Source organism: Gallinula chloropus (genome assembly GCF_964237585.1).
Source record: "Gallinula chloropus genome assembly, chromosome: 2".
NCBI lineage: Eukaryota > Metazoa > Chordata > Aves > Gruiformes > Rallidae > Gallinula > Gallinula chloropus.
The window spans coordinates 25,747,660-25,772,234 of record NC_140086.1 but is presented as its reverse complement, the minus strand read 5'-3'; the positions used below and the strand labels follow the sequence as shown (position 1 = coordinate 25,772,234).

The 24,575-nt window shown below is 41.4% G+C and overlaps 1 protein-coding gene across 2 annotated transcripts; it reads left to right on the top strand.

Annotated features, from left to right (window-relative positions):
* Positions 1–647: 647 nt before the first annotated feature.
* On the top strand, positions 648–21,986 carry NDUFAF6 (NADH:ubiquinone oxidoreductase complex assembly factor 6; the record flags this gene model as incomplete). Of its 2 annotated transcripts, none has more annotated exons than XM_084280516.1 (9): positions 648–841; positions 4,615–4,714; positions 5,618–5,740; positions 11,093–11,149; positions 12,889–12,991; positions 15,550–15,683; positions 17,457–17,558; positions 21,303–21,359; positions 21,858–21,986. In XM_084280516.1, exons 1-9 carry the CDS (start codon positions 660–662, stop codon positions 21,984–21,986), a joined length of 987 nt encoding a protein of 328 aa, XP_084136642.1. In that variant the 5' UTR covers positions 648–659. The 2 variants fall into 2 exon arrangements, with proteins under 2 accessions (XP_084136642.1, XP_084136641.1); XM_084280515.1 differs by having other exon boundaries at positions 827–841; positions 4,615–4,718.
* Between the last annotated feature and the right edge of the window lie 2,589 nt (positions 21,987–24,575).

Here is a 24,575-nt window from a genome sequence, read left to right as displayed (position 1 = left end):
CTCTTAAGCATGGTGGCATCATTGGATGAATTTGCTACTTTATCCCCATATGGGACAAACTTTGAGGGCACATGGCTACTCTGTCCATGACTACAGGTCTAACTGGGCCCTTCTGTCTCCGTATAAACTCCAGCCATCCCGTACAGTGTTGATTCCTTCTCCCAGACAAGAGAAGGAAATAGAGCCTCTGTTGCAAAACTTACACAAGCCATTTTATCGAGGACTGAGATCCGGGGTCAACTTGGCTGTCCGGGCAGAACTGCCCCGCTCCATTCCCTCACACAGCAAACCAGCCCAGAGGCTTTTTCCCAGTTCAACCACTACTCCTGTAAGTCCATACCACATTGCCCATAACCAGGACATTCAGCTTCCTCGGTTTTGGGGGACGGCTGTTTTAAAAACCCAAGTGCTTGACTTCCCTGGAGAGAAGTATTTCACCTCAAGCCACGGCGAGCAGCGCCCGCCTCGGGAGCCTGAGGAAACTGAGGCAGGGGCGGCACGAAAGACGCCATTTGCAGGACAACAAAAGGCCGTACAGCTGCCATAAACCCCTGACCCGACACCGCACATTCTCGGGTGCCATCTACCGGTACTTTCGCCGTTAAACGTTAACACCGGGCAGCCCCCTAACTGACGGGAGGGGAGGAGCGGCGGGCAGCATGGCGGTCGCCGCCGTGGCGCGGGGAAGGCTGCGGTACGGGCCCTGTCACCGCATGCTGAGGGCGGCGGGCTGCCGAGGCCGGCTCCCGTGGCCGGGGCTTGGCGACGGGAGAGCGGCGGCGGGGGGCTGGAGCCGCCCGGAGCCCGGAGGAGCGGTGCAGTACTGTGCCGAGCTGGTGCGGTGAGTGCCCGGGGTTAGGGGAGGCCTGCAAACGCCTGGGTTTCCTCAGGGGCTTGGGGTGGCCTTGTCAGAGGAAGGGCTGTGAGCGTGTCCCTCCCGACAGAAAGGCCGCCGGGCTTCCCGCAGAAGCTGACTGGGGTTTCTCCTTAGCGGCCCCGGCTGCCCTCGGCCCCGCCTGTCCGCGGAAATGACCCCGGCGGCCCTGAAGCGAGCGGCTCCGGTCTGTGGGGTAGCGCCGGGACCTCGCCTTTTCGGGGAGGGGGGGCAACGGAGGCTAGTTACATATTTAAGCTGTGTGGATGGTTTCACCTGTAAACGGCAGTTCCTCCTCACCCGCTTCTTTCACAGCTGCTTTTCTTCTGAAATAGTGAACGTTTCCATTTCGTTGTGTAGGTTTTTTTTGGAGAGAAGCATTGCCGAAGGGGATGTTTAAAAATAGTGGATGTTTTGAGATCGTGTTGGCTGCTGGGACATAGCCAAGATTCCCAGCACTCCTTGGGAAATAAGGAAAAGCAGAGAAATCCGACAGCTGGACAGGCAGCTCAAGTAGCTTCTCTGACCTGAGGGCAGGAGGGCCAGGAAGTCTGGTCCTCACAAGTGTCCAGTTTTGGACAAATCCAAAATGCTCTAAGAGAAGCAAGAGTGTAGCTCGGACCCTTCCAAGCCATGCAGTGTTTCCTGCATGGCTTCTGGCCATAAACAACGTGCAAGGTCCCTTAGTTGCTTCCTAGTCCACAGGAGTTCAGAGGGATGAAGTAAAAAATTACACAGGTCTCTTAGTAAAGGCTTAAGTAATTCTGTTTGGATACAGTTGTCCTGCATGGTTGACAAAAGCAAGGGGAAGGCTTCCAAACACGTGAAGGAGTGGAGCAGAATAATCTCCAAACTGGTCCTTGTAAAACACACAAAAGTGTGTGTGATACTGGAAGTAGGGAAGCTAATGGAAAGACCTGTGATGATCTTAAACTTCCCATGCAGCACCAAGCAGCAGACCTATGCAGATGCTTCAAAATATGTAACCAGGTTGCGTTTTCTTTGTTAAAACTTCAGATTATGCCTATATTTTTACTAGTTACTTTACCCAGAATTAATTTACCTGTTCCTCAGGTTGTATGTACGGTTAATATGCAGGTAAAGTCAACATAAACAGGTAAGGTGTTTACAGAAACAAACAACTGTGAAGAGAATAGTTAGGTTCTAAGGCACAGAAGCTGACGTAGTTGAATTTAACCTTTATTTTTCTTAAATAATGAAAAGGACTACTTATAAAAATGCACAAGCATTCATTATAATAAAATGAAAGGTGGTTGGTTATGCTCTTGGCATCACTTCATTGAAGCTGCTGTTCACAGTAGCTCATATATTGCATGGAAATTATAAGTTAAATAAAGAGGAGGGAGTTACTGTTCAAACAGAAATTAAATACTTGAGGCCATATAAGCATCAGCAACTCCCCAGTCCTGAATTTGAGGTTCTCATGCATTAGGAAGAACAACTGAGTGTTGCTTTAATGATGTAGATTTGTGCAACTTTTTTGAGTATGCAAGCTGTCTTTTCTCTTGGGGGTTCTTTTTTTTTTCTGGTAAACACTCTTAAAAGTAGCTGTAAGGTATTTTATTTAAAATGTTTCCCTAGAAGCATAGAATACACTGAGTTGGAAGGGACCCATAAGGATCAAGTCCAACTCCTGGCTCCACACAGGACCAGACACGTCAGTGCATGGGACTGAGGGCATTGTCCAGACACACCTCCCTGGACTGGCTGGCAATGCTGTGCTTGATGCACCCCAGGATGCGGTTGGCCCTCCTGGTTGCCTGGGCACACTGCTGGCTCATGTTTAATTTGCTGTTGACCAAGACCCCCAGATCTCTCTCAGCATGGCTGATCCCCCTGTCTGTATGTGCAGCCAGGGTTGCTCCTTCCCAGGGGCAGGATTCAGCACTTGTCCTTGTTAAACTTCATGCTGTTGGTGGTTGCCCAGCTCTCTAGTAGGTGTGTTTTCTGCCTCTTGCTGTCTATGATGTCTGCTCTGGGAGACAAACTTGTGGCTTGATGGTATTATGGAGTTTTATAATGTGGAGTAATTCATTATACAGAAAGTCCAGTAATGGTCATACGCAACTTTTCTTCTGTCTGTGGGTTCATATAAGCATATAATTATTTGAGATGGAAACCATGAAGTATACTCATTACCAGGTCATTCCCTCTTTTCTTCATTCCTTACACATCTGGAGAGATGGGGTGGAATGAGACCTGTGGCAATATCAATTTTATTTTACTGGCTGAGGGTTAATGGATTTGCTTTTCTACCATTATGTCCAAGGGTCTACTGTCAACATAAAGCACACATTTATTTCTGATGTTTTTCTTACCTATTTTTTTGCTACACTTGAATAATTGAAAAAAAACCCAACCACCACCAACAAACCCAACCAACGTCAACACCATTACCAGAAGGAAGACAAATTCCTCTCTTCTGCTGCTATGTACTTTGTGTAACGTGTTTCTTTGTTTCCATTCTAGAAATAGAGGTGGTTCTGTGTTGTGTGAACAACCCAGGCAAACTGTGTGACTGGAACTGGGAAAATGTGGCTGTAAATTTTACAGGTCTGCCCAGGGTGGGCAACACTGGGTATTACTGCAGTCAGCCTTGAAAAAGATGTGAGGTTTTGAGTTGATAATACTTTCCAGAAAATGTCTTAATTGAGGGAGTCTTTATGCATGTGCTCTTCAATGTGAAGGTGACCTTTAAAACCTGCTAAAATCGACAGATGTTGCTTTTTTGTTGATACTTCTGGATTTGCATCAAGCTCTAAAACATGTTTCTGCAACTGTTGTGAAAACTAAGCATTTGCTAGTAATCAGCTGCTGTGTATTGCAGTGGTAAAAACCTCTGTCAAATCTCACTTCCTTCTTTGATGCTAAAAGTAGCAACCCTAATAACCCTTGGTTTTAGTTTGGCTTTGCTATTTTAAGCTCACATTCAAAAGAAACACGAGTACATGTAAGAACAACAAACCTCATGAAAAGGACTAAATGTGTTTTCCATGACACCTGCTTCTCCACTCTCGAGGTGAAACTTGGAGCTGCTGTTCTTGTTTTAATGACGAACCAGGTTACAGGCTTATCAGAATGTACACAAGAACGTTCAAAACAAGCAGTCTTGCTTTTTGGAGGTGAAGGAGTGTTTTTGTTAGCTACAGCGAGGCAAGATTTCGCAATTTATGAGTCTGTGTGCTGATTGTTTTAATTTAATGGCACACCCCTGTGGCCAAACAAAGGCATTTCACCCTGGATTGGCAACACGTTACCTGCAGCGAAACCGCCAAGACCCAGAGTTCTTTTATGCTTTGCATATATGTTGCCAATAAACGAGAACTTAGTGGTTAAGCGTGTGCTCTCCTGCCAAGCTCCAAAGCAGAGTCTTTTAAAGTAATGTGGCTTCATGTTTGGAACAGAAGCCTGGAACTCGGACGATCTGGCTTCTGTTTGCAGTCCTGCCACAGCCTTGTTCCATGCCTTTAGCCAGATTTCTAGCGATCTGGATTTGAGAGGTATGCTGAGAGTTCAGGCACCATCCCCTCCCTTGGAGTCTGTCTTACTTTAAAATAAGCTTAGAAACTGCTAATTTGCAAATCAGAGATTTGAACTATAGCTTGTTGCTACTATTTTAGGAGTTCAGTGCTAAGCAGTAGCACATCCAATTTACATACAGCTACACCCAGTGTAGACAGAGCTGTAAATAATAAATGTATTTTTTTATCCTTTTATAGAAAGCGTGACTATGAAGGGTTTCTGTGTTCTCTGCTGTTGCCTGTGGAATCTCGAACCTCTGCTTTAGCCTTGAGAGCCTTCAATGTGGAACTGGCTCAGGCAGGTATTAAAATATATTTGTGAACTCTGAAAATGTTAACAGTTTCAATATTTTAAATTACACTAGTAGGTTGTGTTTTGTCAAAATTAACTTTTTCATACTATAAGGGGCAATGAGTAAATAATGCAATACAAACTTTTAGTTCAGAAGGGGCCTTGAACAGTAGCCAACCTCCCCCTATTTATTTTATGTACAGTTTTTCTGACTTTCCTGTTTATTGTGTATTTTAAAATTAAATAACAAACAGGCTGTGGTCCTTGCTACTGTTATATGATTGCATCTATGTCCTGGCTTCAAATCCAGTGACTGAATTGGAAAAGTGCAACTAAATCCTATCTGTAGGTCTGTCAAAAACTCAGATGATATAATCAGTCCCAGATCTTTGTTGGCAGAAGCTGGGTGATGGAGAGGCTACTGAGAGGGAACTCTGTAATTAGAGAGCTGTGGAAGGGGAGGCTTCAGTCTCTTCCCTTTGCAGGTGGTCCAAAAGTGCCAGTGCAACCAGGAAAGTTGGTAACACTTGCCAGAAGGGAGTGATCCAGGAAATGTGCTGAGCAAGCAAAATCTCAGATCAGTTTCTGTGGGCTGTGCTTCTGACAGCCTGTGGCACTGCCCTCCCTTCCTGCTGTTACCACCACTGCTTTTCATTGTGGGAAGCAAGCTGAGGTGAGGATCACCCATAACTTAATCTCCGTGGGGCTCAAAGTCAGGTTATAGCTAAGATTTTTATTTTTTTTCTCTCTGTAGTGTTTACATGCTTTATGATGAACAAACATAAATTCAGAACTCAGCTCTTTCCCTACTCAGTTTGGCTATGTATGTCCTGTCTCTGTCTTTTCAGTGCTGACAGATCCAGTGCCTTAAAACCACTGTGAATTTCTCTCCACATGTATCCTTTCCAGATTAAAGACTCCATAACTCAGAAGACTACGGGTTTGATGCGAATGCAGTTTTGGAGGGAGGCTGTAGAAGATATATACTGCGATAACCCACCACATCAACCAGTTGCTACAGAACTGTGGAGGGTAAAATATATCTTTATTATCCTAAAATTCACTTAAGTAAGATGTTGCCGTGGGAAAGAATGTAATTGCTTTGTGTGCACTGTCTTGCATAGTTAACAGCATTATTTTATATCAAACAGATAATGTGAACTATGTTTGCATGTGATGGAGCTGGTGCTGGACTGCCCAGAGAAGGGCAGTGAAGCTGGTGCAGGGTCTAGAACATCAATCTGATGAGCAGCTGAGGGAACTGGGGTTGTTTAGTCTGGAGACAAGGAAGCTGAGGGCAGACCTAGTTGCTCACTACAACTACCAGAAGGGAGGTTGTAGCCAGGTAGGTGTTGGTCTCTTCTTCCAGTGACAAGTGATAGGATGCGAGGAAATGGCCTCAGGTTGTTCCAGGAGAGGTTTTGATGGTATATTAGAAAAAATACCTTCACCAAAAGGGTTGTCAGTCACTGCAACAGGCTGCCTAGGGAAGTGGTTGAGTCACCATCCCTGGAGGTATATAAAAATGCGCAGACAGTGGCGCTCAGGGACATGGTTTAGTGATTGGACTTGGCAATGTGAAGTTAAGGGTTGGCCTCAGTGATCTTAAAGGTCATTTCCAACCTAAATGATTCTATGTTTTCACTTACCAACAACCGAATTGGAGAAGGATGATACTTGGTGAACTCCTACTTGGAGGGTCAGAATTTTGTGAACCACTTGCTTTTTTTCTCTTTTACAATATAAATTGTAGTAAGCTGTAAATTCATAACAAGTGAAGTGCATAAGGATACATTCCTAAACCACTGCTAGTCCTGCCTGAGGAGATTAAGTTGTACAAAAAGACAGGAGACTAAGCAAAGAGATTAAGCTAGCAAACAGGATATGAGGAAGAGTTGAAGATCTCAGTATTTAGTTACTGGATAATAGCAAGAATGGTAATAAGGTCATCTTGCATCAAGAGTTGCTTGATGATTTCGATTTATGCATTATATTTTGCATAGATCTTTTTGTGTGCTTTGAGTACTTGTGAACCAGGGTGCTGGAGTTCTGCAGTCACTAGAACATCACACATAGTGTACCCTGCAGATCTGTTCCTCTGCTGGTCATGTCCAGAGAAACAGGCTTTCTTGCAAAATTTTTTGTTCCTCATTAGGACTGTCATTGTTTGGTGGGTGATTGAAGGCTGAAGGCAGTGTGAATGGATTTTTCCCTCTATGCTGATATAGAACCACTGAATAATTCAGCTGGTAGGGATCTCTGTCTAGTCTAACTTGCCACTCAAAAAATGTCTAATGTCAGAGCTAGATTAAGTTGTCAGGGTCATGTTGAGTTGAATTTTTAATTTCTTCAGGGATGGAAATTCCATACATTTCCAACTTGTCATATTAGAGCCACAGACCACAGCGACTGCTAGAACCTTCCAAAAGAGCAGCTACCGTAAGGGCTCTACTCTATAAGATAAGAACTTGCATTTAAACTATAGATCTTTGAGCCCCTGGTCACAGAATCACAGACTCACAGAACATTAGGAGTTGGAAGGGACCTCAAAAGATCATCTAGTCCAACTCCCGCCAGAGCAGGATCACCCAGACTAAATCCCACAGGAACGCGTCCAGGCAGGTTTTGAATATCTCCAGAGAAGGAGACTCCACAACCTCTCTGGGCAGCCTGTCCCAGTGCTCCCTCACCCTCACAGTGAAAAAGTTCCTCCTTGCATTCACATGGAACTTCCTCTGCTCCAGCTTGCACCCATTGCCCCTTGTCCTGTCACTGACCATCACTGAGAAGATCCTGGCTCCCTCCTCCTGACTCTCACCCTTTACACATTTATAAACATTAATAAGGTCGCCCCTCAGTCTCCTCTTCTCCAGGCTGGTCAGAAAAAGCTTCAGTTTGTCTCAATACCTGAATACAGTAAACATAGATCCCATAAGTAGGTAGGTTTGTGGACCTGCTGAAAAACAGGCAATAAAATGTGGAGTATTCATCTGCATTATTCCTGTTAAAATCCTGGGGAAAAGCAGGATGTTCAGTGTAACACTAGGTTAGAACAATGCAGTTCCTGCAGGATTAGACTATTGCACTTGCTGCTGTTCACATCCGCTCTGGGGCACTTTGAGTCCTTTCCAAATCCTCTTTCAGTGATTTTTGGCAGTGCTGAAACTGTGGCCTCTCCCTGACTCTTCCTCCTTCAAATGTGAAATGAAGCCTAAGTGAGCATTTGTTCCAGTCTGTCAACACTCACGTTTAGATCAAAATTGGGATTTAAACAAGATCCAACTTCTTTAACTAAGAGATAACATAGGTAAAGCCAAGACGTAAAACAAAAGAGAACCACTTGTTTTAGTCTTCCTAAAAGTCACTGTAGCTATTCATAGGTGTCTCCAGCTCAGATGAAGCATGTGCCTCAGCCACAACAAAGTGCTCCTCCAGTTAGAGAGAAGCCTGGCAAAGGCTGTCAGCCTTTTTATGGGATTATGGGAGTTGAAGATGCACCTAGGGTGCTATTTAATGCAGACATTAGAATGCAGCATTGGTCATTTTGCACGTCAATCTGTCCATGCCTTTGCTTTTTATTTCCTTCTTACTGTCTCTCTTACAGCCTATGGCAAAATTCCCAGGAACAAGAGTGTTTTTTCCCAAAATGCTTCTTTCTCCTTTCCAGGGAGGAACTTGGAACAAACTTATCTTTGTTTCTGAAGATATCCTCTCATTTAGTTGTCTGATTGAGTGGGTTAGGTACAAGTTAGTTTAGAGTGTGATATCCTATCCTTTTGATAGCTTTTCATTTCAGGCTGCTTTTGTGTGTATCAGTGTGGGGTGGAAATGTTTATTAGCAGAAGAGTGCCATATAAAAACCCCAGACTGTTGTTTTAGTTTAACCCCAGCCAGCAACTGAGCGCCACGGAGCTGCTCGCTCACTCCTCACCTGGTGGGGTGGGGGAGAGAACTGGAAGGGTAAAAAACCAGTGTAATAATTAAAAATAAATAACAACAACAGACACAGAAATTTGTGAGGAAACAAATATCAAAGAGAGAAAAGTAAAACCCAGGAAAGACAAGTAATGCAAGTGAAAACGATTGCTCACCACCAACCAACCAAAGTCCGACACTGAGCAGCACCCTCCCCCCAGCTAACTTCCCCCCTGAATTTTGTTGCTGAGCATGGAATCACAGAATGTGTAAGGTTGGAAGGGACCTTTAAAGGTCATCTATTCCAACCCCCCTGCAGTGAGTAGGGACATCTTCACTAGATCAGGTTGCTCAGAGCCCCACCAAGCCTGACCTTGAATATCCACAGGGATGGGGCTTCCACCACCTTTCTGGGCAACCTGTTCCAGTGATCCACCACCCTCATAGTGAACAACTTTTTCATAGTGTACACCCTAAATCTCGCCTTTTTGAGTGTAAAACCATTACCCCTTGTCCTACTGCTACATGCCCTCTTGAACACTTCTTCCCCAGCTTTCTTATAGGCACCTTTCAGGTACTGGAAGGCCACTGTAAAGTCCCCCCAGAATCTTCTCTTTTCCAAACTGAACAAGCCCAACTCTCTCAGCCTGTCTTCACAGGAGAGCTGCTCCAGCCCTTTGATCATTTTCGTGGCCATCCTCTAGACACGCTCCAACAGGTCCATCTCCTTCTTGTGTTGAGGGCTCCAAAGCTGACACTGTATGTTATGGAATATTCCTTTGGTCAGTTGGGGTCAGCTCTCCCAGCTGTGCCCCCTTCCCAACTTTGTCTGCATCTCTAACCTACTCGCTGGAGGAGCAGTATGAGGAGCAGAAAAGGCCTTGATAGAAGGAAGCACTGCTTCACAATCACTGAAACATCGGCGTGTTATCAAAACCATTTTCAGCACAAATCCAAAATGTGGGCCTGTACAGGTTGCTGTTGACAAATTGAACTCTACCCCCGCCAAAACCAGTACAATATTCAGATGTAAATCATTCAGATACTGAGATATCAATTGCAGCCCTTTCCAACACTAAGACTACCGGTCAGAGATGTCATTGCAGTTCTCAGAAGGATTTGGAAAGCTACCTGAACTCACAAGTACTGCAGAGCTATTAATAGAATTAGCATGTTTTTTATGTGTACTCTTGTTGTGGTCGAGTTTGTACGAGGACAGTTTTGATGTTCAAGAAGTACTAATTTATCATGCTAAATGTGTTCCCGAAGTTTTGTATATCCCAGAATACTCACATTTGGATTCCAAGGGTTTTATGCACTAGTAAAGTATATAAATAGCCTTTAATAGTATTTGTAGAATTATTAATAGCTCGGCTCTCAGTGGCTTTAATATAAACTTACCCAGCAGCTGTGTGATACTTGTTTGTAGTTATCTGTCTATTTTAGGCATATGAAAAATGAGGTCTAATTATCCATTTCTGTGGATGAAGCCAGTTTTCAAAACTTAGGAAGAACGGAGACCTGTGTGTGAGAATGAAGGTAGCTCAAAATGGATGTCATGTACAAACTGGGTAATTTAGTGAACTCAGTTTGGTGCCCTGAGGCTTGACACGTCACTGTTTCAAAGGATTTAATTTACAAAATGATACTCATAATGAGCAAGTAAGAAGCAAAACTGACATTTGTCATTTTAACTTAAAATTTGCATTTTCACATACCAAGTAGCTCCTCAAGCAGATTTTGTTGAATCAACAAGAAGATCTAATCTTGTCAAACCTTGAAAAAATATTTACAAGTAACGGATGTAAATAAAGTTGAAAAAAAGGCAAAGATTGTGAGAAATCTGCTCCATAAGTTTTGTTTATAAATATTTATGTGTGTTTGTAGCTTTTTTGACAGTGTGGTCTGCAAAATTCAGTGTGTGCAAGTAAGAGGATTGAAGGTAAGTTGATAGAATGGTACAGGAAGGAAGTCAAATACAAGATAAGAGTCAGAAGAAAAATGTGTGAATGTGAGGTGCTGTGGGATACTTTTTAAACAAAGCCATAATAAGATGCTGTGTTTACAGTATGTATTGGTATGTTGGACTGATGTTTCCTTGAAAATTTACAGGAGAAATCTTTTTATTGCTTGACTCCAGAGGAAACTCCGTGCTTTTTGGAAAGTGAACGTAGTGATCTGCAAATATTTTGTGGGAACATATGACTCGATGAAAGAATAAATTACTTGCAAAAATATTTTTAAAGAGAAGCTTTTAGTTAACTGGCTTGATGTCCAAGATTTCAGTTTTTGTATGGAACAGCTTATAACAAATGCCAGTTGAAAATTTCTGTATTTGAAGAAGATTTTAATTTTCCACTGACATCCCTGAAATAAAAGGATTATCTAAAATATATATTATCCTTCAGAATGCAGAACTACCATCATTTTATATGCATTGACATGGATGTTTTATTTGATAATTTTCAGGCTGTCAAGAGGCATAACTTGACTAAAATGTGGTTAACGAAAATCATTGATGAAAGAGTGAGTATTTACTTTTCAAAGTCTGATTCTGTTTTTCATCATATTTTTCCCCTTTGTGTGTAAAACAAAACGTTAAGTAATAGATCTTTTCCAGACAGTGTTTCTCTTTAAGACCAGAACTGCTGTATTTCCTTTTACTTCTCCCTTGATGCCTCTACTCATGATTTCTGCTCTTCCTGGCCAAAATGGCTGATAGAATCCTCTGTTTATTGTTTGCTTTAAAATAGATGTAGTTTGTGAGTCTGCATCTTTCTTGTTCCCCACTTTGATAACCAGTGTATCTGTGTTAAATGTTTTCTGTTGCCTGTCTCTATTCCTGCTGTGAAGTGGTTACCCCTAGAGGTAAGGCACTGAAAGATACACTTCTGTATGTACACCTTTCTGTATGTAAGTGAGGGACATTCTATCCCATGGGATTAAGTAGTAATGTCTCTGTATGCAACTGTTAAGTACTCTGGAAAACTACATTTTAATAGAGATGGAAATGAAGGCAGGCTTCATATTCACCTATAACAACAGGCTGGCAGAATTGGGTTTGCTCAGTCTGGAGAAGAGAAGGCTCCAGTGAGACCTTATTACAGCCTTCAGCACCTGAAGGGGCTACAGGAAGATGTGGAGGGGCTGTTTGTAAGGGAATGGAGTGATAGGCCAAGGGGTAACGGGTTTGAGCTGAAGGACAGTAGGTTTAGATGAGATATTGGGAAAAATTTCTTTACTGTGAGGGTGATGAGGCCCTGGCATAGGTTTCCCAGAGAAGCTGTGGTTGCCCTCTCCCTGACAATGTCTAAGGCCAGGTTGGATGGGGCTTTGGGCAGCCTGATCTCATGGGGAGTGTCCCTGCCCATGGCACGAGGACTGGAACTAGATGATTTTTGAGGTCCCTTCCAACCCAAACCACTCTTTGACTATGTGCAAGAAGAGAAACTCATACTTGGTCTCTTTTTGTGCCATTCCAATCCTTCCCTGAGATGAAGGACATTTTGCATATTGTAAAACAATTGCACAATTCTATACCACTGGCAATGCCTTACTTCTCACCTCTTTTCATGCTGTGTCAAATTTGCTTTTAAGTAGGCTTGTCATGGATATAAAATCTCAAATGATGTGCCTAAACCTTTCTGTCACATTTTGCTGCTTCTCCTTATCATGACTCCGGAGTTTTTTCCTAAGCAATATTGTGAATTAGAGCATTCAAATCACATGAATTTTAAAATACCCACCCTTTTTCTGGGAAAAAACAAGAGGAAGAATTTTACTGGTACATGGTGCTGCCACCAACTCTGTCACAAGGCCAAGAATGAATAGCTGAGGGTAGGACTTTCTTAAGCTTGCTTTGCTGATGAAGATTGGTGTCTCATGAAGTTAGATCTTGAGAAAATTGATGGTCAGTTACTTCTGGAGTGTCATTGGTATGAAGGACTTCAGAGGTTTTTAATCTTAAGATGTTTCAACCACAACAGCCCCTAGAACAGGAAGAATGATGGAGGATGTTGTATTATTTGGAATATTTGCAAATGACTCTGGAATTTACGTGTATATTTGGATTAATTTCTGTGCAAGTTTTAAAACCACATTTCTATATATCAAAATTCCTCAGTGCCTCAGATGCAAATTAAGTATTAAAATTGCCAGCCCTCAATATTTTTCTAATAGTAGATTAGGCTGAACTGACCAGTAATAAACTTGTACAAATAGCAGTTATATTTACATTTTACTGAAGTTCTGTGTTCATATTACAGGAGAAGAATTTGGATGACAGAGCATACCGTAACATCCAGGAGCTTGAAACATATGCTGAGTACACTCAGAGTGCTCTCTTGTACCTCACCTTGGAAATACTGGGTAGGCATTTTCCCCTTTTTAGATACTGTTGATGACTCATTAGTGCAGGTACAGTATTCACTGATGTTTCAAAAAGCCCACTCTTTTTTCCACTGGAATTGCAATAGAAGTTGTCTTAGGTGATAGATACTTTCAGGTATCTTTTGAATGCTCAACCATAAATCTGCAGTCTTGCTGCACCTGTTCTAGCACTATGTACTTGCCTTAGGAGCAGCTCAGTGGAAAGCTCACTGAAGTGCAGTTTCCTTCTGCTCTTCTCTTTGTGGCTTAATGTTTTTCTCTTTCCTTGCTCCTATTACAGAGTGTGGTATATTCAGCTCTTCACTCTTTTCTGATTGTCCCACCTGTCAGAACACAAAGAGCCTTAGTTACTCCACGGCTTTTGTTCTATATTGCAGTGATGGACACTGGTTGTCTTGAAACAGGTGACTTCCCAACCTGTGAACTTCCCTTCGTGGTGGTGTAATTCTGGGTCTGAATTCTCTCTTCTTCCTAAAAGTGGGTTATCTATAAATAATTGAATAGCTAGAAAAATCACAACAAGGATTATATGATCCTTATGGTGAAGAGGTAGTATTTGTGTCATGTCTGATACAATGAGTTGTGGGGATGTGGAACAGGCTGGCCAGGGAGGTGGTGGAGTCACCACCCCTGGACGCGTTTAAAAGACGGGTAGATGAGGTACTTAGAGATGTGGTTTAGTAGGGGACAGGAACAGTTGGACTTGATGATCTTAAAGGTCTTTTCCAACCTGGTGATTCTGCGAGTCTGTGATAAGTGTCACAGATTCGTAAAGAATTGTTCATTTGCACTGAAGAGAAGGATAACTTCTCCTGGATGTCTCTTGCATTCTGGAAGTCTTCCCTCTATGAGCTTTGGTGTAAACAAAAGGTAAGAATTATTATTTAGTACTGTAGTAGCAATATTTTCCTTTTGCATATCAGCCAGAATACTCTGATGGAAGAACAATGCCTCTGGTGGAAATTAAAAAAGTTTAAAAATAAAAAGAGAGATACAGTGAGCATATTCTTCTTAGGAAGAAATGAGGAACCTTTCTCAACAACTAATGTTCTCTTCCTCAGTAGGAAATCAGTGAAATGAACTTCTGATTGAAAAAGTGTTGGAGTATGACAAATATCAGCATTTGATGTTCTGAGAAATTCTGTTGTGCTTGGGTCGCTCCCAATACAGTGATCTTTTTCTGTTGGGGTGGGGTGACCCTGGATTTTCTAGGTGCCCTGTTGTCACCTTTATCTTCTCTTAATTATACCAGTGTAAGAAAATACCTAAGCAAAAGTCTTCTTTACGGCATATGAAATAGTTAACTTATGTGGGTTTATTTCTATACATGGAGAACATAATTGAACACAGTCCTTTTCTTGGTGTTTCCCTTCAGCAGACTTTACCAAAATAGAGGGACCTGGTTTCATTACAGGCCATGTTTGCTAAATTTTTTGTGCTTTTTAGCACAAAGGCCCAGTTTGTGTGTGTCTCTCCCAGTAGTAGTGCTGCTTTACTCTTAGCAATTTAAGGCTACTTCTTTTGTCAAGCTCACTTTAACTGGTATTTCCTCCTGTCATTTAAAAATATTAATATTGTGCTCTCTGATTCATTGCCTAAGTAGTTTGGAGTCTGGTACTACTCAAGAATTTCATTAAACCCTTTCAGAACCTCATTTTTGGGATATATTCCCAGGTTGAGTGTGAGTCACTACTAACTCCAGCTTCTAAAAAAATTTTTTTAGTTCTTAGTTATATGTAAAGCCTGAGCTGCCCAGACAGTATCAGTAAGTTACATCTATTGCTTACTCCAAGCTGTGCTCTGCTTTCTGCTGCCATTGCCAAAGTACGTCCATGTAGTCTGCCTGTAGCTACACTTTCACAAAGGCTTCTGAGGCCTTGCAAGGCTCAGACGAGCTTGGAAAGTCAGTCTGATGTGCCTAGTGATGGCGCTGCTCTGCCCTGCTCATCTTCCTCTTTCAGTTCCACAACTGTGAGATCCTGCAGTAACTACAGTTAGGTTTTCATTGCTGTGATGATTTATGATCTGATGCAGTTTGCCATGACAGCACAAGGGAGGTGGCAGAAATACGAGTTTCGGCGTGAGGGATGCATAGGACCATTCTCTTTAGCTTCAGTGCACTGCTGAGTCAGCTGCAGCTGATCATGAAACCAGGCTGTAAGCATTAGTGCTTGTCAGGAATCTCACACTTGAATGATTTTTTTCTGGCAGGAAAACTTGGAATACTGTTACCTTGGGAGAGGATATGCCAGTGAAAATGAGTTTGTGTACTGATGCCTCTCCACTGAGTATACCCTTTGCAGAAACAGTAACAAGCAAAGAGGCATCTTGCTCCTGAGTGTGGCAATCAATGGAGTCCCCTGCTGCTTTGCACCTCTGAGATGAGGTCTCACTGCAATTTATGAAGATTGACAGTCCTGTCATGGACCAACACAATTAATTTTCTTTAAATATGACTCTGATATGCATCAGGGAAGACTATACCCCTCAAAAGGCCTGGCAGTATGTTTCTAAACATATTACTTCTGCAATTCTAGGTGTGAGGGACATCCATGCTGACCACGCAGCCAGCCACATTGGGAAGGCGCAAGGAATCGTTACCTGTTTAAGAGCAACTCCATATCACTGTACAAGGCAAAAAGTCTTTCTTCCCATGGACATTTGTATGTTGGTAAGAGAAGCACGTTGTCTGGAATTGAACAGTGTAGTGTTTCTAACTGTGACTCAACGCTGGGGATTAGATCATGATTTAGTAGGCCAGAAACAGAACATCTTTTTTCTTTAACTCATTCTGACCTGGCCTTGTATTATGCCATTTTCATGGCTTTATAGCTTTTGGGAGCTGAGAGAAGTCAGCTTCATGAAACTGTAGGGTTTCTGGGGTATTTTTTATTTATTTTAAAAATAATTGTAGTAGTATTTTAGTTTTTAGGAACTTTTCCATTAATGTGTACAAATATACATATGAAATGGGGCCTGGCTTTTGGGTTTTGTCTTTTTTTTGTGGTGTGGGTTTTTGGGGTTTTTTTCCCCTCACCATGAAGGAAGCACGGGAAGGAAGGAGTAATTTTACTTCTCAACAGTCTTCTCCAGTTTTTCTTCACTACCTTTTCATAAATGTGCTGGTGATTTGGGCTTTTTGGTTTTTTTTTAAGGTATTGTTTGATGGATTTTTTGTTATATATTGGATAGCTAAAAGCATACATTCCATCCATTGCTGTAGGAGATGGTATGATCCTCCAATTTAAACTGTGCACCCAATTTGCATTGGAATTTAGCTGCTCTTGCAATTTGAAAAAATAAGATTAAAGCTCAGATTTTTCGTTAATGTTCTCTGGCTGGATCTATAGGCATCACAGCTGTTTTACTTCATCTCCACTCATTATTTTTAAATGTTAATGCTGTTCTTTTTATGCTTAACCAAGATTTACACAATTATGGTCATGCTCTGGGCAGTTGTTTTAGTATTTTCTGAATATCATTTCAATACCATTGAAAGTTTTGATTTGAAGTTTAGTAATTTAGATAGTTACAAAAAATCATAGGTACTAATATGAGTAGGGGTTGTAAGACTGCAGAAAGGAGCTGCTCCCTGCTTTCAGCCCTTCTGGGACTGGATTGTATGGGAGGCCTTCCAAGTTTTTAGCTTTTCAAACATAGCCTTGAAAATTCACAGTCATTCCTTGCCATGGAAGGTGTTTTACAGTCACACTGTAAAAACAGCTTGCTTCCCTTATGTACAGGCAGAGCATCTCATAAGCATTTCAGCTGCTGGCAAGTGTTGCTGAGCCGTGGTGTAGTCTCTGTCTCCTGTGAAACCTGCCTGCCTACCCTTATACAGGTTGCACGTGCCTGAGTGTTGTTGAAAACAATGGGCAACTGATGCAGTTCTGAATACCATATCAAGCTTTACATTGGTCACTGTAGTTAAAGAATTTGAGGTTGGTTTCTTTTGGGGGGAATTGGGGTTCTTATTTTGTTGGTTTGGGCTATTTAGATTTGGTTTTGTTGGGTTTGGGTGGGGTTTTTTGTTTGGTTTTTTCTCATCGATCCCAAGATACTGACTTGACTTCATAAGCCAGCATGGCTTCTGTGTTACTGCCTTTCTTCTGCTTTATATCGATTCTTGGAGTATGGCTTTAAAAACTGGGCATCTAAATGGATCTAAATTTCCAAATCTCACTGACCACAAAGTCTTTAGAGAACAAATTCATGCAGAGAGGTTCTGTACCAGCTGTTTTTTTTCCTCTTGATTTTTTTTTCCAAGTGACTGACAAAAAAAAGGGGAAATAAAAATGGAGGGGGCAGTAGTAAAACATTTAGGCTGTTTCAGTCTTGTGTCATTAGTTTGGTTGCTGGGACAGGTTTTCAAGAAGCTAAAATGGAAACTTGATATTTATTGAAAGTTTTTTCTTTGTGATTTCTTTTTCCTTCGTATGTCTAGCATGGAGTTTCACAAGAGGATTTCATAAGAGGCAAGCAAGAGAAAAATGTGAGAGATGTAATTTATGACATTGCCAGCCAGGCCCATACTCATCTAGAACATGTGAGACTCCTTCCTTTGTATTTATTTAAATAAACATAATTGATGCTAATCTTCACAAAGCATTGTGCATATGTATTGTTAGAAGAGTTTACAGCTGCATGCTTAATTTGAAGGATTTTCCTTTTAATTATTTCAAGTTTTTAAATGAAAAAAAAATTACAACCAACCACACAAAATCTTTAAATATTACAACAACTTCTGTATGAATATTATGTTTGTATGTACAGGAGGCAATGATCACACAGCCAGAACCAAGTGCAGATTAGATAGATAGATAGATAGATAGATAGATAGATAGATAGATAGATAGATAGATAGATAGATATAAAAAATAAGGCCTAAAAGCCTTGTTACTGGGAGAGAAACTTCCAGCAGACTTTTATAAATGTGACTGTAAGCCAGCATGGGATCAGTACCACAGAAAGCATTTCTGCATATGGCATTTCACAGCACGGTGGGATGGCTGCCAGGAAAGCAGAGTGTGTTGCCTTGAACTGCTGGTTATCTTGTGTGGGAGGGGGGATTCATTTCCAACATGACCAGCCACGCTCAAAGCTATGTTGGGAAAGGTGCTTTCTGTTTATTTCTTTTCTGGCTCACAGCCAAGTGCATTAGGAAAGACACTTATTTGCTTGCAACAGTGGATAATGAATCCTGAGGAGCTGCAGTGTCTTGCTCTATTTTTATTTTTATACTCTTATTTTAGCTGCACTCTGAATTGCTTGTTAGAACTCAATACAAAAGCAAAAGAATGTTTCATCAGCAGTGCTGTGCCTGCCTTTATCTGGAAAACAAAACTTGCAAGCAGCGCTGTGAAGAGTTTCTAATGTCTACAGGAGTTCCTTATGACTACAAGAATATGCACACGTATACTTTGAGTATTGCACCCTATGTTTCCAATCCAGGTAGCCTGAAAGGGTACCCCTTCAAAGTAAAGAAATCCCAGATTTATCTGTGCATTCACATCATGAATATAATCCACAATTACAGCATTGCCTGTGATCACAGTATTTTATGCAGTAGAGACAAAAGAGGTAAAAGGAGGCATCCCTGGCTTGTTCACTCAGTGGTTAGTTGATGCTTTTATTTTTTGTTAATAATGTGTGGCCTTGGGCTTTATTTTTAATATAGACTGTGCACAATTTGCATTTCATGCATTCCTGTTCATGTTATTGATGTCTCAGTTTTTGTTGTTGCATGCCCAAGGAAACTGCTTATTCCGTTTAGAAGCTGAGAACAGAGACAAAGCAAATGCAGTGTCAAAACTCTGTTCAAACTGAAATATTTTGAATTTTATTTTTTTTATTCTCTACCCCTCAACCCATCATGCCCAGTGTGTAAACCCCATGGACTTTGGTCAGAGCTGTGGTTTACAAAAGTGCCACGTGCCCGGCCTGAAAAGCCTCAGATCAGGGATGGGAGGTGTGGAAAACGAGCAATGTGTATTTATTGTCCATCTGTTTAAAATTTGCTTGCTGGGATTGCATGGAAACTTTGGGATGGAAGCAGGGAGAGAATTCAGGTCTTCAGAGCCTTTCAGATAATTTGATAATTCCTACCTAGTGCTTTGGCTCCTGGCTCCCAACACACCAACCAACTTCTGAAGAGAACAGGCAGAACATTACCCACCTCTTCCTTCCCACTCCATTCCTAGAGCCCTGCCCATATTGTGCTCTGGAAGGGTCCTATGGAAAATATGCAATGTGATCATGTACTTGGAGACTATCCAGAAAAGTGTAAACACAAGGAAAACAGATCAGGGCAGCATTAGCATTTTGTTGAATTGAAGGTTGATCTTGGCATTTCCATCACAACCACCACCACCCCCCCTTTTTTTTTTAATGGATGGGTTATCAGCTTAATTAATATAAAATAATTCCTCTCTGAATACTTGCTTCCAGCCTCCATCATCATCAGTGAAGAGTAATTGGCAGTGCAGGATCTCTAGAGTGTTCAAATCACTTGAACTGGCAATAACTGGCAGTAATAACAAGGTATTAGCTGCCGTGATCGTCGGATGGTCTTTGTTAATGCAAGGATAAAGATACTTTCTCCCCTAATGGATGAAATGGGCCTTTGCTGGCAACATTTGCTGGGTATTTCAAGGCTTCAGCTGAATGTCATGGCCTGGTGCCTTTAAATGCTTCATGTTCTCCTGTATAAAATCACCACTCTCTTGTGTCGCCTGAGGGTCTTTTCAGCCATTTACCCTCTGTCTTAGTTGGGATTACAGGGTAGGGTAAAGTTTAAACATGCAGAGAGGTTTCAGCAGTCTCAGTATTTGTTACACCACGTGTTTTGGAGGATGAGGGTAACAGTTAGCAGCCCCATTTCCCAGTCAAAAGAAACCTAATTCTCAAATGCTAAATTAAGTATCAGCAATATTATATGAAGTGTGTCATAGTAATGTGGCACTTCATCTTGGGAGAAAAGTCAGAATTGTGGTCAGCTCTTCCTGATGCTGCAACTGATGACCAGCAGAGGGCAAAACAAGATAATGAAGATTACGTTTTTCTTTAGGAATTGTGGGGTTTATTAGAATAAAAGTGCTCTGTCAGTCCCACAGTGATCCTTTCCAAAGCCTGTGAATACATTTACATGTTCTCCCTCTTTCTCTTCAGCACTCCCTCCCCCGTTCCTCTTTGAAAAGAAAGTCTCCTTTTGGCTTTTTGCATTTATCTCAATTACGCTGCATCACTATGGACTCAATTTACCAAGGAAGTTAACATGCTTAATGACATGCAGCCCATTCTGGGTTAAGAAGGTCAAGCAAGGTCACTTTCTTTTTTAATCTTGCAATTAATAATACTAAGGCAGAGCATTAGATCAGAGTGTTTCCTTTTTCATACACACACATAAAAATTGTTTCATCTCAATGTTTTAAAATAATAAGCCCTCTGAAAAGATTCAGTATTTTTTCTTCTTGAAGTTTCAGCTTGATTTTCTCAGTTGTCTGGAAAGATCCATGGAAAACTTACCAGAAACTCATTCATACTCATCAGTATTCACAAAGAGTGGGTTGGTTGGTTGGTTGGTTTGGTTTTTTTTAACCTGTAAGGAAAGGCAGAACAAGGAGGCATTTTGTGTTTGTAAATAAGCATTACAGGAAGATTTGCTTCAGCTCTCTTAGATGTACCCGACTTGTGCGTGAGTTTAAATTGTAGGTTTGGTTCAGCCGTGGTTCAGACTCTGTTTACACATAGATACTGAGGGCCCGAGGCACTGAGGTCCTTTCAGAGTCCCATAAATGTAAATGGAACATAACTGGACTTCTGGGACTGATGGGAAGACTGGTCCAAAAAGATGCACTCAGAGAAATCGTCTTCTGGTTTTCTGTCATTTCTGTCTCTTGGGAAGAGTTATTTGGCAGGGGGAAACTAGATGTAAACTGTATTTATTAAATCAGATACAACTTGGAACTTTGTTGGAACAAAGGATGCTAATTTACATTGGGTTATTATATGTAAACTCTCAGGTTGTCAAAAAGTGTAAGACTTTTAGCAGGCCTCTCCCAGTATTACATACTTTGTGTGTGATTTTGGGTACAGGGAGGGATGGTGCTGGCTAGCACATAATGGAAAATTATAGTTTCAGGATGTCAAAATAAAAAGGAATGAAGTTCCTAATACAGTTTGTTGCCTCTAACCATTATATATAGCACTTGATACTTAATCTGAAATGTTAAACTCTCCTGATAAGTATGTTTTTTGTTGTTTTTTCCCACCTTACCCCATTTCCTTGCAGGCTAGGTCTTTCAGTAAGAAGGTTCCTGTGAAGGCATACCCTGCTTTTCTCTGTACGGTGGGTGTGATATCATGCAATCTTTAAGACTCAGTTCTGCGCTACTATGTTTTTGAGGAGTATTGAATTAAGCATGGTTAACCATGTTTCACATGTCTATTTGGATGGATGTAGTACCTAAATCTTGTGAAATTCCTAATGTGTGCCTGACTCTGGAACCTCATAGTTCTGATCAGTGCTTCTAATGGTTCTTCAGTAGCTACATCATTTGCCCAAGATGTCTGTATACTCATAGACTGTCGTTCTGATGCAAGGGCCCAGATTTGTCTTGTCTATTTTTAAAAGCTATTGTTTGGTCTAGTAAAACAGAATGCTTCTCTTCTCAAAACCTGCCTTTTTTATATCCTCGGTTGTGGTGATTATGCTGCCACTTAACAAAACAGGCAAACTCACAAGCCTTTTTGCAGTTCCTCATTCAGTTTCATGTACTGCTTTTTAAATATAATGCCCAATTATTTGTATGCACCATATGGACTAAGCTTTTCTCTTCTTTTCTAGGTTGCTTTAGATGATTATTTATGTAATATGCAAAAAGTGGACTTCAATATATTTCATCCAAGCTTACAAAAGAAGAATACATTATTACCATTGCATTTATATATTAGATCTTGGAAAAAAACATATTAAAGTGATTGTGTTTTTTAATGGGTTCAGAGTGCTGTTTTTTATCTTTCAATGTATTATCTTGATGGAATTGTTAAGTGTCTAACTTCACACTTCTGCAGAGTGCAGTTCCTGGGAAACAGCAGATGCACACAAACTGTAGCTGTCAGCTTGCTGGCAGTAGTTAAGTTTGTTCTTGGAATATTAGACTGATACCTCTGTTTCACATGTCTGCCAAGTCATATGTCCTTGTCTGAGATTGCTTTTCTTGTCTTTCCTGTAATAACAGCAATATGATAGACTTCTTGGACAAATTCTGTGCTAATGGATACTCTGACAGTTGATGCTTTACTGAAAAAAGAAAGGAGAAAAAAACCCAAACAAACCGACTGATTGCTTTGTGCACAAAAGCAGTTACAGTAAATGCTTTATACATCAGTCAAGCAATCCTGTTTAGTGCAAGGAGCAGACTTCTTGCAAGTACTAATGATGCTTCATAGTTGGAAGAATGACCATATATATTTGAATGCAAGAAAAGTGTCAAGAAAAGTTGGAGTCATTTTACTTATGTAGTGTTTATCTTCAGAACAGTTTATTTTCAGAATGGTGAGAGAAAGCTGTAGTGCAGAAATTATTTAACTATGTGTGGAGATGGAGCACTGAAATGACTGTAGGTAGTGGGAGGATAGCTGTACAACGTAGGAGAACCCTAACACAGCTTTTTTCTCCAGGTCAGCCAAAAGCTTTTTCACTGGGCTCTTCACTTGGCTGTATCTTCCTCCTGGTCTCTCTCCCCTCTGTTGTTGCCTGCAACTGTCACTGCAGCCTGAGTTCAACTGTCCCTTCGTTCACATTCACTGTGGCTCTCAGGACACCCTGCTCCGTGGCTCTCCTGAGTTCCTTCGGTGCTGTGAAGAAACATGTTCCTGAACGTTCCAGGTCATTTGAGTCCTCCCTCTGTAAAGATACTGCGCTTTTTTTTTTTTTTTTCTGGTGGGAAATTACTGGGAGCTTTGTACTCAGCATCTCTTAGGATCAATGTAAATATTTGTTTCAGTTGTTATTTGGTAAAATAATACTTCTAACATCCAGCTTGATGCAATTGTACAAATCTGGTAGCTCGTTCTGCTGTCATCCTCGTTCTATTAAATAGCTGCTTTTCCCAGAGATTTGGGTTTTTTTTTTTTATTGGGGTTAATCTCCCCAGATGCTTGGTTGTGTAACAGCATCCTGTAGTTTAATGTATAAAGCTACATAATGAATTTCTGTGAACATCTTTTGTGGGTTTTTAAATCACAGGACCTTGTCGGCATGGTAGAAATCTTAGGGACCCAATATGGAAGAATTAATTTGGTGGTTTTATTCTATGTGCTTGAAGTCAGTTTGCGATACAGATCTTGGTTAACTCTGCAGTCTCCCATTCTCAAGTAAGACACTTCTCTTTGGATTTGTTCAGCTCAGGATCTTGGTTTCTGTATTCCCAGAGCTGTAATAATCAAGGTTGATACAAACCTAGAAAAATCCAGTGTGTACTGGATTGGAAGGTATACTGGCTGTCTTCTAAAAGTAAAATCTTAACAGGCTCTGTCCACTTCTCCAGCCAGCTGCTGTATCTTACCAGTGATGTTCTTGAATGTGGCAAAGAGGCCTGGTGAAAAGAAAATACTCCCTTCCTATGCAGGCCCGCAGCTCTTCCTGCCAAATGAAGAGCAAAGCCTTAGGCTCTGTTGCTGCTACCAGGCAGCTGCGCCTTTCGCTCTGTTTATTTTGTGGTCTGGAGAAAGCATTACAAATGTCTCTTTCTGCAGTTGGTCCTCCTTTTGTTCCCACTGTGCTGAGCCAGGACAGTAGAGGCAGCCCTGTCTGTCCTCTCAAAAGGAACCCCTCTCCTGTAAAGTTAACTTTTGGCAGGAGCGCAGTGCAGTGAGGAGGAAGAGGAGGGAACCACACAGTATCACCAGAGCTGCTGCAGTGATATCTTGCTTCCAGGGCCAGGTCTTTGCTTCGGTGTTGAAGTGGAACAAATCTGGACAATGTGCTTACAAAGGCATCAATGGAAAGGCAGATTTGTTCTAGTGTAGAAAAGAAGCCATGTGATGCAGTGAATGGTTAGCATGGTGAGAAGGATTTACCCGTGAATTCGTAAACAGGATATGGAATAAATAAATTCCAGTTATGACTTCAGTCACAAGAGAGTTTTGAGTGACCTCAGAAAGTAAAGCAGCACTTTGAATTGCAAATGACAGGAGGCTGATTGAATAAGCAATCTGTGTCTCCTTTTGTATCCTTCAGGGAACAGCTTTCTTGGACCTCGTGGCTGATTCTGCCCTTAGGGACAGTGTTGTGAATGGAGGCATTAAATACCTGTCAAACAAGGTAGTCTTAATTTGTCTGCTTTCACTAGTCTTCTCTCCTTTTATTTCTCCACAGCAGTTGGTGCCACATAAGAAATTCCATTTATCGGTTCTGATCATTTATAATTATACATCCTATAAAAATTTGTCCTATTTCTCCTTTTTGTTGTTGTGGGAGTTTCGTCGTTGGATCTGACAAAATATTTTCATATATTGGTTCTAACCTACTTGTACTTCCTCTCAGAAAAGCAATTAACAA